This window comes from Entamoeba histolytica, genomic scaffold, assembly GCF_000208925.1.
Source record: "Entamoeba histolytica HM-1:IMSS scf_1104750518539 genomic scaffold, whole genome shotgun sequence".
Classification (NCBI taxonomy): domain Eukaryota; phylum Evosea; order Mastigamoebida; family Endamoebidae; genus Entamoeba; species Entamoeba histolytica.
This window is the reverse complement of record NW_001914861.1, coordinates 145,674-159,294: the sequence shown is the minus strand read 5'-3', so window position 1 is coordinate 159,294 and position 13,621 is coordinate 145,674. Positions and strand designations below refer to the sequence as shown.

Sequence of the window (13,621 nt, the reverse complement as noted above, 5' to 3'; positions counted from 1 at the left end):
TAGAAACTGAAATAAACACTTCTCAATCTGAAGAAAGTCCAATTGTTGATGTATCTAATAATTGACCTTTTTTTTCTTCTTTTTTTCGGAGTTAATGAAACGATTGAAACGAAAACTATCAATATCTCTGTAACAGTCAACATAGTGAACTAAACTAAATGTACTTCCATTCAAATGTCATTGTGGCAAGAAACCAACTCTAAATAGTATACAATAATCCTTTAACATTATTGTTCTATATCTATATTTGATTACTTACGTCACAACTGATACAAAAATAAAAAATACAGAATCTAAATATATCTTACTTCCAATACTTTAGCAGATATTTATCAAAATAATAAATTTAAATGTATGAATTTAAAGATATGCAAGATTTTGTATACCAGTAATTAATGTTATTTTAATGAAACAATGTCAAAAATATCTTATTTTAAAAAAAGTAAAATGAATTAGACTTGGACTTGTTTGATTCAAAACAGAAGATGTTCTTTTAAAAAGTTTTCATTTTTATTCTTAAACTCTAGAAACATCTAAAATATTATCAATGATTACGTTGTTTTTATTGATAGTTTATTCTATTGCTGATACGTCTGATGGACGAAATCAATTATCAGAAAAATATCCTTATGGAATGGATAATCGCAATACAAAATTTGACCACGACTTTACAAGTGATGTAAACAGTTATCAGATTCAAAAATTTGCTGAGAGTGGAGTTTTTAGTGCAAATCAAGAAAATTATGTTCGTGCTAAGTGTAAAACATGTTGTAGAGTTATTTTTGCTTCTGACTATAATTACGAAACACAAAAACAATTTACAACTGATGATGATGTAAAAGGAACTACTAGATATGTCATGGATATGGAGTTTGATGATAAAAGATCAGTTAGATTTTATCAAGGAAATTATGAACAAAATATTTTACTAAGACCATTAAAAATGGGAAATGAACTTCAATTCTTTGAATTTGCACCATATAAAATGTATACATCATTTGCAATTCCAAGAAGAGTACATGATATTAGAGGAGGAGCTATTAGAGGTGCAACATTAATTATTTGGATGAAGAAAGCACCATTAGACCCAGGAACAAATAATCAAAGATTTGTTTATGTACATCCATATCCTACTTCATATTATCAAAATAGTAACCAGAATAAATGGAAAGATTATCCTAAACACTTTTATCTTCCATTCTCTAATAATAATCTTTGTTATCAAGCAAAGAGTGAAGGAGAAGAAAGATCTACATGGACTGGAAATGCCCATCTTAAACTTGCAAACAGTTATCAAATTGAAGCTGCTTCTTGTGTTGCTAATGAACCAAGACAAATTTTTATTCCAGTCTTTGCATAACTTCTTGAAGTTAAGTTCTTATTTGTTTCTTTTTTTATTTAAAAGTACCAAAAAAGATTTTATTTGAAAATATTATAAATAACATTGAATTTATTGTTTAATACTTCAATGAATATTGAATATAATAATAAAAATGTATTTATAGTTTAAAATATATTGTGTTATATTCTAATAATATGTGTTTTATCCAGTTAAATTGAATAATGAATATGACACTATTTATAATATTTAATTGTATTAAATAAGATAACTATTAAAATTTAATTCATAAATATTAGAGATAATTAACATTATAACTCTTTGACAATGAATAAATTAAAGTATAAACTAAATAGACTTATAATGAAAAATAAAATATAAATACTGTTAAAACTAAGTGAAAAATAATTAATTAACAATAAAAACAAGTGACTCAAGTCAAAAAAATCAAGAATAAACATTAATGAGATAAAGTTATTATAATTTATCAGGAAAGAATATAACTAACTTGATAATAAAGAAGTAATGCAATTAATGATATTCATGTCCAGAGAAAATAGTAATTTGGAATTTATGAGTTGTTACATCAACCTAAACAAATAAAATATAAAAAGGCATAATTGTATTACAAACTTGTTAAGCTATTATTTGGAAGTAATGAAAACTTATGTCATTGAATTTTAATAACAAAATGGCAAAATAAAGTTAATGCCTCAAAAACAATTCAAATAATATTATTACATAAATATAACAGAAGATGAATAAAACTAAAAACAAAAATCCTAATGTTACTAAGAATGGTTTAGGTAACAAGACTTCTCAACTATTATTATTCAAATGAAAATCTGAAAAACATGCTTAATATTAGCTAATTATGTTTTACCTAACTATTTACCTTTATAACCAAAAATTAATAAGTCAGATTATTTGAATCAAATTTAATTCTTCATTCATCAATATCACCTTTGTAATGAAATTTACTACAAAATTTGGACTAAAAATCCTACGATTTGAAAAATACTTTGAAAGTAGAAAAAAACCACTTTCCATTTATAATAATATTGTTTTTCAATTAACAATATGTTGAATTTGATGTTAAGACAATAACTTATGAAGATAACGTTATTCAGTGAAAAGAAGGAAATTAAAAGACTTGAGATAATATCGTTAGTCAATTCAGAAATCACAACATCAAGCAAATGCACCATCAAACCCAGTAAAACCAGCTAATTGGAAAATTGGGTAATATTCTTTTTTGTCAACAGAAGAACACCAATTCCAAGCTGAAGTTAATCTTCCATCAATACAAGAACCTGCATCATAGAAGTTATCTGCTCCACTCCCATCAAATGCATGTTTGAAGAAATCAGTAAGAATAATCATTCTTAATTCTTCATAAGATCCAAAAGTCTTAATAATATAATTCTTTACATGTGCATTCTTTTCTCCTATTTTTTCTAAGTTTTCTAATGTCGTAATAATTGGTCCAAGGAATCTTGATATTTGAGTGTATTTGTCAATAAATACTAATGCATTTGGAACATTATGATCTCCAAGATGAATTTGTGCTGATCCAACCCAATTACCAACTTTTTCTTGCATTTCTTTAACTATTCGATGCATAACCAAAGAAATTCTAGGTGATTGTTGTAATCTATGATATCCTTGTCCTGTATTTTTCATTTCATAAGGATGTTGAGGATCAAACAAATCTAATTCTGCTAATATCCATAATTGATACATATTTTCTAGAATAATATTCCATAATACCAATGTTTGTTTCACAAATAAGAATTGTTTTGCATGATCATGTGATAAACGAGAACCTTCATTTCCTTCATTAATAGCCAATGAGAATCTAGGTTCTTTTGCTTCATTAGGATCAAAATATTTTTCTAAATAATGAATTGTTTTTACAACAGGATCTCTATTATATCTAAGATAACAATTATTATCTGCAATAGAATATAAGCATTGTTTAATTTCTTCTTCATCACAATTCATAGTTGAATATTTCTTTGCAATAACTTTAATAGCATTTTCTTTTCTTTTAATTTCATCTTGAATTTGGGATTTACTCTTATTATCTGGAATAATTTCACTTACTGCAATTTCAATTAATTCATCATCAAGAATTTTTAATAAATCCTTTCTTTCAAGGTATCGATACACTGTTTCTACTGGTCTTAATAATGAAACACCAAGTTCTTCATTAATAGAATTAACAGTAATATCTTGAAGTATGAAAATAAGTTTAGCATAATCGTCTCTCATTCTGTCTGGATTCATAATTTTATACCTTCTTCCAATTTCGAATATTGCTTGTAATATATCTTCATGTTGACTAAATGTATTTAATACATCAGAATAATCTTCTTTTTCACTTGGTTGTGTTGCAATTAATATACCATTTAATAAAGATGCTATTCCTTTTAATTGTTCTTGTAATCGTTGTGGTTTACCAATCAACTTTATTTGATCAACTTTATCACTGTATTTAGAAACATGAAGTGATGCTTCTAATAGTCTTAACATTTTTCTTTCTGGTTGTGTAATTCTTAATGGAATAAAACGAGCACGTTCTCTCATATTTGTAGGAAATTTGTATAATTCTTGATTTTCTAACGTAGTATCTGTTTTTTGAGTATTATCTCCCATTGAGAAAAATGCCATAACACTTGCCTTAATACTTTTTCCTGATGGTTTTGATTTAAATTCATGTGTTTTAAACTAAAACAAATAAGTAAAACAAAATTCTTGAACTAAATAATATAAAAACAAAACAAACTAAATCATCATCTTCATCAACATCTTTCATTTCTTGTGGCTGACATGATTTTTGTTTTTCCTCTTCTTCTTGAATAACTTTTTCTTCAAGTTGTTTACTGAAAGCTTCATCCATTATTTGAATTTCAACATTATCCTCTTCCATAGTCTTTTCTTCTTTTTTTTCTTCTTCAATTTGTTGTGGTTCAAGTTCCATAAAAGTTTCTTCATCTAGTCCTTCTTTTTTTACTTCTTCTTGATGAATCTCTTCCATATTATTTTCTCCTAAATGATTTTCCATTCTTCAATTTCTAAGTTCATTAAGTTTTATTTTTGTTTTTTTCTATGTTAAAAACCTAAACCAAACATCAACTCAAACCTCAACACTTTAACTTATAGTCTATTTATCTATTTCTTTATCTAGTATGATATAAGGAAGTTATTACCTATAAACTCAGTCTATTTACCTATTACTCTCTTTTCAATTTTTTTTTCAAATAACTACTTTCTTTTTTGCAAAAGTAACTACTTGTTAAGTTATCTTTTTCTGTAAATACTCTCCTTGTTATGAACATAATTAAGTGATTACTTAAATAAAATGAATAAACACATGAATTTTTATGTTTTATTCTAAAAAATAATATAAAACCTAAATTTTAGGTTTAAATTTTCTTAAAGATAAAAAAGTTGCTTAGTAATGCTTCAATTCAAATGAAATAGAAATTAATTCATACTTTTTCACTGTTTCATTTAGTATAACCAATTAATTTTTACAGAAGTTTATTTTATTGATAAGAAATATGAAATTATAATTTAGAAGGATAAGAGTTCAAGTATTTATATTTGATGAATAAATCATTAAGGGTATATTTTATTGGATAATTAAATAAACTTGATATGTTATTCTATGTGTTATGTTCTGTAAATTAATAATAGATGAATTTGAACTATTTGTAATATTATAACATTTTAAAAAAAGAATAGTTCTAGGTATAATGTACTAAGTTATTAATTAATTATTTACTTTATTTATTAATCTGATTTATCTTAATGAGGTAAATGTCTTGTTTCTCTAGTTTTTTTTTTGTTAGTACTTTTAGAATATATGGATGGTTGTTTTTATGTACTACTTCAGTGGTGATTCATTTCTTTTTAGTTTATACATAATTTTAACCATTCACTTTATTACTAATAACAACTTTCTAGACTCTATAAAAATTTTGTAAGTCTTTGAGTTTGGTTTAGTTGATTGATAATTTTTTTTATTTTGTCATTAAAATGAATTTGAAACCTTAAAATCATACTTTTTTCAATGAATTTATTCTTTGTTTCATATAACACTTTCCTATTTATGGTAATGCGTTAGTTTTACTTCATTAATATAAATTTAGAGTAGTTGGTTGTTTTAAATAAAATAAAAGTATCAGATGTTATATTCAATTAAAAATTCAATAAATACCAACACAGATTCTTAAATGTATTTATGTTTAATTAGAAATAATTATGTAGACTAAATCAAGACAAAAAACAAAATGAAAAGAAATGAAGTAATTTATTAGAAAGAGAGTTATGTAATTTAAATACTTATTATTAAAAAGTTGTGCATTTAGTAAGATAAATGAAACAAGTTTAACTAAAAAGGAGGAAATATTGAAACAACAAAAGAAACAAAGAGAATTAGATATGGAATAATAAAAATGAAATTGAAAAATCTCTTAAAAGAGAGTTTGTTTAAAAATAGCTTTTTTTTCAAATAAAATAATATTAAAAGAATATTAACATATTTACAAAGAAATAAAAGGAGAATATTTTCAATAAAAAAAGGTTAAACTTATTTCTTTTTTTCTTATTACTTATATCTTTATCAAATAAAAATTCAATTGGATGATTCATTAATAAACTTAAAAATAACAATACTAATAAAAATGTACAAACCACACTTAGTACCTTTCATTTTCTTTATTTTTACATCTTCTTTTGCAATAGAAATTTCATTTATGTTATTAGCAGCACCTAAAAAAAGACCCGAATTTGAAAGGAGTTTAAGAGATTTAAATGAAGTACTTAAATATAACTCTGATAATGTTCATTTAAGGTTATTAATGTTAAAAGGATGTCAGTGTGATTTTCCTGAATTTGATAATGCAATGAAAAACTTTAATGATAATTATCCTCATTTAAAAATACAAGAATTTATTATAACTGGTGATGAAAAACAAAGGGATTATAATCAAGATTTTGTAAATGAAATGTATCAAGCTATAGACTATCTTTATAAACGTCCTGATTGGGTTAAACCAGCAAAACTTAAGAAACATTATCTTATTAATGGATATTATTATGCAATGGCTAAATACTTATTTCAAAAAACAAAAACAGATTTGTTTATTTATCTAGAAGATGACCAAACATATAATCATGAATTAATTCAAAAGTTAGTTGAATATTATAATTCAACTAATTTTGATAATTATTGTTTTGAAAAAGTTACTCCATACACATTTTCTAAAATACCTCCTGAACCAAATACTTCTTATTTAACTCGTCAATGGGGGCATTATGGATTAGTGAGAACAAGAAAACAAATGGCTGAATTTTTTCGGATAATGAAATTTCAACGATATTTTGAATCAGGAGATGCTCTTTCAGGATATTTCTGTAAAGTTATAAAGAAGAATTACTTCATAATGAACTTGTCACGACATTTTGGTAAAGACAAAAGAATCCCAAAATAATTAATTTTTTTGTTATTAAAATAGGGTTTGTTTAGTTTCTTAAACGAACAAGAAAATTTCATTTACTCTATGTCTTCTGACAGTGAAAATGAATATGATTTTACTCGCCACAAACGAGAAGAATTTAAGTTTAAAGGATTTAGACAATTACTTAAAGAAATGACAGTTTCTTCAATACATGATGTTTATAATTCAGAAAGACAACAAAAAAGCCTTGGAGATACTCATAGTTATACTTACGATGCTTTAATGAAATGGAAAGATGATGATCGTACAGAATCTTTTCATAATGCATTTTATTCATTGAGACAACGTGCAACTACTTTACCGTTATTAATTATTAATCTTGATGATATTATGAACACATTATTATTTCATCTTCAAATTAAAGACTCACTTGCAATCCATTCATTATTAGATATTACAACTCAAGTAATTCGTGATGTTCGTGATTTATTTATGCCATATATTCCTAAAATTTTAGAATATTGTAAAAATAAATTAATTGGATGTACTGATACATCAACCATTTATGACATATTTAATACTATTTCGTTTATGATAAAATATCTTCATTCTGTTATTATGGAACATTCAGATATGTTTATACAACATTATATTTATTTCTTGTGTCATAAAAAAGATTATGTTAGGACTTTTGCAAGTGAATCTATGGTATATTTACTTCATAAAATGTCTCCTCAAGAATTTATTCAATTTGTTGATAATATAATATCATTATATATTGTTTCTGATTTAAGTAAATTAAGTGTCTCAGAAAAAAATTTCTTAATTCGAGGAATTGGTTCATTATTATTTGAGAATATTAAAGGTGTTAAGAATCAATTAATTGTAAAAAACAAATTTTATATTGAATTATATTTTGATAAACTTATAAATGATACTTCTCAAACAAGTGAAATATGGTATCAAGCATTATTAATTTGCAATAAATCAATTTCTATACAAAAAAGAGAAGGATTTGATGAATATTTTGTTTTATTAAAAAATGCACTTCCAGAACAACCAAAGAATCAAGAATGTTATGGTAAAATATTGGCTATTGTTATTCGTTGGGTTATGTATCGTTATGGTAAAACAATTGAGACATGTGAAAATGATGTAGAAGAAATTTTAAAATATACTTTTAAATGTACAAAGTCTACAGAACAACATTTAGAATCTATACCATTATTAGCAGAAAATTCAAGATTTGCTGATGTATTATATGAAAGTGTTAGTTGTTATATTAAGTATTTAAGTAATGAAGAATTGAGAAGGTTAATGGCTGAAACTACAAAACAGGTAGTCTATTTTACAATGGTATTAAAAGAATTAATAAAAAGAAATGATATAGATTCTCTTCATAAATATTTCCCTTTAAGGTTTATTCCAACTTTATGGACAGAAGATTGTGATCTTCTTACTCAACATTTCACACGATTTCCAGTATCTTTAATTAATGATTTAGCACAATGTTTTAATGAAAAAGAATTAACTGATGATTATTGTAGTTTTATTGCTGCTACTGGTGTTGCTTCTTTAATAACAAATGTAAAAGAAAAAGCAATTAATTATTTTGATAAATCACCAATTCCAGCCAGTGTTGTTTTAGCACATTTTGATAATCCTATAGAAGATAAAATTATTACTTATTTGAAAAATCTTAAAACAAGTCAATACCTTTTTGCTCTTGCTTATTATGTACAACAAAGAAAAATTGTAATTGAATTAAGTAATGAAACAAAACATAAATTAATGAAATTCTTTGAATCTAAATATTCACTTGAAAGAAGTGCTGCTGGATTTTTACTTGTTAATGGAGATGAAAGACGTTCAAGAGAAATTATGTCTATAATGAATGATATTGAAATTAATCTTTCTATGATTAGAGGAATGTTAGCACGAATAGACTATATGAAATCAAGAGCGCTTCTTGGAAGTACTGAATTAAGAGAGATGATGGTTCATTTTTCACTTGGAATGTTACAAGTAAAGTTATTGAGATTATGGGATCCATCTAAAGATTTAATTAAAATTTGTGTACAAAAAGATCCACAATTAATAGAAATTGTAATTCAATTTATTAATGAATTTAATAATAGAAATGAACACACTGAAGAAGAAGAAGAAAACGAAGAAGATAATGAAAAAATACAAACAGATGGTCCACTTGTATTTAGTCAATACTCATTAAGTTTAACCGATAGTCATACTATATCTAATTATTTATGGGAAATTATTCTTGAAAATGTTGATTTGATTAAAGAAGGAAAATATCATGAATGGTTTATTAATCAATTTATTACAAGATATGAACAAGTAGATGTTGCTGTATTAAATAAAAAAGAAGTTGAAACATTAACACATTATGTAAATGTATTAGCACAAATTCATATTCCAGAGAAAGTGGTTAATATTTTAATGAAATTACTAACTACTACTAAAATTGAATTACAAATAGAAATATTTAATAGCATTTGTTCTACTGATTCATCAATTAATAAATACAAAAAAGAAGTATGTGAAGTAGTTAATAATCTTCATAAAACAAGTCAATTAAGAAATTCTATTCAAAGACTTTCAATAAAAGGTAAAGCATTAAGTTTATTATGTAGAATGTTATTTGTTCATATAGTTCAAAAGGCAGTTGAAAAGTCTGTCAAAAAGATATTAATTGAATTTATTTCACAAATTGAAGATGATGTAAGAATTGATTTCTTAAATGATACAATGGAAGCTTTCTTTGAGTTTGTACAAAATAAAAAGAGATTTAATAGAGGTGAATTAGATTATATTCTACATACATTACATATTATTAATTCTGCATATGGTTCATTTTATGGTTCAAATGATATCATTGGAAAATTACTTCTTCAAATAATACAAAAAGATCCTAGTGTTACATGGGATGTTCTTCGACTTATCATTGCTTTTTCACAGTCAGCAGCTGATGGAAATATTAACCCAAATCAATTATTTGATTTTAAAGTCATTTATTCATTAGTTATTGATAAACATAATTTAAAACTCTCAGAATTTATTGGAGAAACATTAATGGTACTACCAAATGCAAATGAATATTTACACTCTATTCCTAAGTTAGTTTCTTATTTATATCAATATAATACTATTACTTCAACTAATGTTCACCGACTCTTAGAATTATACTTAATGACTCAAGATATGGAAATATCATGTGATTGTAGTAATTTAGTTAAAAATGTAATGTCAGTAATATTACCTAATTTTGATCAACAATATGTGACATTTATGTTATTTATATTACCACACACTACATTAAATTACAATGAACTTCTTTCAGCACATATTTCTTTGACAAATGAACTACTTCTTCCAGTAATTAAAGTATTATCTAACAAAGATGAGTCTATGGCAATATTAGCACAATCATTAATTAAAACTTCAAATAGTCTTATTGAACAACATGTTCTTCCAGAAATATTTAATTGTGAATTAGGAAATAAATTAATACCATTAATAAATTCTCCACTCCAATTTTTCAATGTTTTAAAAAGTACTGATTTTCCAACAGGAAAGTTATTATTATTTGTTGAAGAATATGCTTGTCAAGTTGCATGCTCTAACAATTATCAAATAGGAGAAATATCAACAACATTTTTACTTGCTTTATATAAACAAACAAAAATACCAACTCTCATTCCTCGTTTAATTAATTTTATGTTAGAACATCCTACTCTCCCAATTGCTAATTTACTTACAAATTGTATTATAATGAATGCTGAAAATGAATTATATTCACTTGCTTCAAATGGATTTTTTAAAGCACTTGTTAAAGCTAATTATATTGCATTGGATAAGACTAAAGAAATAATTTCTACTTTAAAAGAAAATGAATTGGATCTTGTTAGAAGACTTGTTGGTAATGCTATGGAAATACAAGAGGATAAGAAAACAAGAATTAAATTCAATGATATTATAGGATTGGTATATAATCAGTTTGAATGGAGTACATATGAACATAACGTTATGTTAATTATTGATTTCTTAAAAGATTGTATAAAGAAAAGAACTGAATCACTTGGATATTTAGAAGAAGCTCAAGCAAATGAAAGAAAAGAAGATATTAGAAAATATAATAAAATTATTGAAGAAATTGGAAAATTAACTCGTGTTAGATTTATTGAACTAAGAGCTGCCATTTTCAATTTCCATTTTGATATTGGAGGAGAGTTTGATGTTAAAGAATTAAATAATTTTGCTATTATTGGAGATCTTCCATTTGAAATTACTGACCAAAATGAAGAAACATTACAAATGACACAACAACGAATAATTAGACAGAGTGTTATATTGCGTATAATTCCTGGACTAAGTGAATTGATGCAAGATAAACACATTGGAAATAAAAAAAGTGATATTGTTAGAATGTTAGTAGAGTTATTATGTAGATTACCTGAAGATATGAAACGACTTCAATTACCACAAATGATTCAATTAATTGTAAATGAATTCCATGAAAAAACATTTGAACTAAGAGAAATTGCAAGAAAACAATTAGTTGAAATTTTATGGAAGTTAGGAGATAGTTATTTTGCTGATGTTGTTGATGAATTATATAACGGACTTCACAAAGGATTTATGAAGCATGTACTTGGATATACTATTGAATTTTTATTGAGAAGTATTTGTGATAAAGTCTATGAAGACACAACACATGAAACTAAAATGGAAGAAGAAGAACAGAAAGAAGGTGTTGATGAGGATTTAGAAGAGGAACAAGAAAATCAAATGGTAGAAGATTTTAGTCATTTTAATATAAGTGGCTCTATAGAAACGTTATTAAAAATTGTATATGATGACCTTACTGGACCAGTGGCTGAGCAAAGAGAAATTGGAAAAATTAGAAATGAGATAGTAGAAGCAAGAGAATGTAAATCATTCCTTACATTTGGGCATATAGGAAAGTTAGTTGAAGAAGTTACAACATTAGACAGAATAATAGAATTTATTAAAGATGATTTAAGACAAACAAAAAAATTACATGAAGCATTAGAAATGGATAGATTATTAAGAGAGTGTGAAAAAGGATTAAATGAAAATAAGTTCCTTACAAAAGAACAACTATATCATTATGGAATTAGTGTCGTTCAAAAATGTTATTATGTACCACAATTAAAGGATATTCTTATTATACCTAAAATTAAATTAGCAGGACAAAAAGCAAAAGAAAGAATTATGTTCAAAAAAGAAAAGAATGCATTAGAAATGATGGATAATGGAGTTATTGATAAACAACAACATTATCATATCTTAGTTGAATTTGGTTTAAAACTTGTTGTAGATAGTATAGAATGCATTTCAGGAAATGATGATTTATTAAGTCAAACAGAAGAAATAGCAAAGAAGTGTTGTTTAATGAAAAATGAAAGAAGTATTATGTTAGCAGTCAAAATATTAAGAACTGTATTAAAAAAGAGAAATCGAATGGATGAAGGATATTCTATTGGTTGCAAAATAATTCAATCATTACAAAAGACAGATACAGAATTATATAGTCAAGCATTATTATTTATGACTGATATTATTAAACGATGTGATGAAAAGTTTAATCCAAAAGACTTTGAAACAGTACTAAATATTATTGTAACTAATATCCAAGATAGTAATAAAAATACAGCAAATTTCTTGTTTTTAAATTCAGTTATGAAAAAAGGTATTATTCATCCAACTTTATATGATGTTATGTTAGATTATGGTAAACTTATGATGCAATCTTCTGAGACAAAAATAAGAAAAGAATCACAAGAATTACTTATTACGTTTTTAACTAAATACCCATTATCTAAAAGCCAATATAAAATGTACGTAGAATTCTTTATTAAAAACATTGACTTCAAAGAACCAGAATCAAGATGTGCTATTGCTGATTTATTATATGTTGTCATTGATAGAATGGATGCAAAAGATGCAAATGAGGGTATTAATTATATTTATATTCCAATTATTTTAAGAGTGTCAATTGAAGACTATAAGAAAGCACAAACAAAACAAATTAAAGTATTAAAGACATTTATTATGAAAATTTCTAAAGAGCAAATGAATAAAATTATTAGTATGAACAATTCATGGATGAAAAATCAAAAAGGAAGTATTAGAAAAGTAGGATGGATAGGAAATTGTATTTGTGTTAATAGATTAAAGAAGACAAAAGATGAGTATATTAATAAAATTAAAGAATTATATTCTAAAGAACAAGATAATGTTCAAGAAGAAATGGTAAGATTCTGTATGGATAGTGAATGTTGTGACCAACAAATATTTGAAGAAGTAATGACTACACCATCAGTTAATGGAGTGGCTGAATATTTATTAACAATGATAGATAAAATTCAAAACTATCAAAAAGTTATTGAAATTGCAGTACAAATGGTTGTCAATAATAATAATGTTATTGAATGGACTAAAATAACAAAAAATATTATTGAACAACACACTGAAATGATTGTAAAATTAATGAGTATACTTGGTAATCAAGCAAATGAAAGTAGTGTAAAGATGGTAGCATCATTAATAGGTATTATTGAAAAAGATGAAAATTATATAAACCTTATTGTGCAATATTTGTTGCCTATAGCTAGTTCAAAAGATAAACCAGTTGCGTTATTAGCTCAAGAAGTATTAAATATAGTAAAGACATTTATTGATCCAGAGAAATATCTTTCATTGATTCAAAAAGATTAAAATTGATTGATTTTTTTTACAAATTATGTTGATTATGAATGTTTCATAACACAAA

The 13,621-nt window shown here is 24.9% G+C and overlaps 3 protein-coding genes across 3 annotated transcripts, besides 1 other annotated feature; 2 read left to right on the top strand and 1 right to left on the bottom strand.

Moving 5' to 3' along the window:
• Positions 1-80: part of a repeat region that runs on past the window's edge.
• Positions 81-547: 467 nt separating this feature from the next.
• EHI_148790 (Gal/GalNAc lectin light subunit) lies at positions 548-1,392 on the top strand (the record flags this gene model as incomplete). The annotated part of the gene is made up of 1 exon (XM_652368.2): positions 548-1,392. The coding sequence occupies one exon, from the start codon at positions 548-550 to the stop codon at positions 1,358-1,360; it is 813 nt and encodes a 270-aa protein (XP_657460.1). The 3' UTR covers positions 1,361-1,392.
• Positions 1,393-2,530: 1,138 nt separating this feature from the next.
• EHI_148780 (uncharacterized protein) lies at positions 2,531-4,406 on the bottom strand (the record flags this gene model as incomplete). Its single annotated transcript, XM_652369.1, has 2 exons — positions 2,531-4,069; positions 4,128-4,406. 2 exons carry the CDS (start codon positions 4,404-4,406, stop codon positions 2,531-2,533), a joined length of 1,818 nt encoding a protein of 605 aa, XP_657461.1.
• A 1,696-nt stretch (positions 4,407-6,102) lies between these two features.
• EHI_148770 (uncharacterized protein) lies at positions 6,103-13,566 on the top strand (the record flags this gene model as incomplete). Its single annotated transcript, XM_652371.2, has 2 exons — positions 6,103-6,768; positions 6,865-13,566. The coding sequence occupies 2 exons, from the start codon at positions 6,103-6,105 to the stop codon at positions 13,564-13,566; spliced, it is 7,368 nt and encodes a 2,455-aa protein (XP_657463.2).
• Between the last annotated feature and the right edge of the window lie 55 nt (positions 13,567-13,621).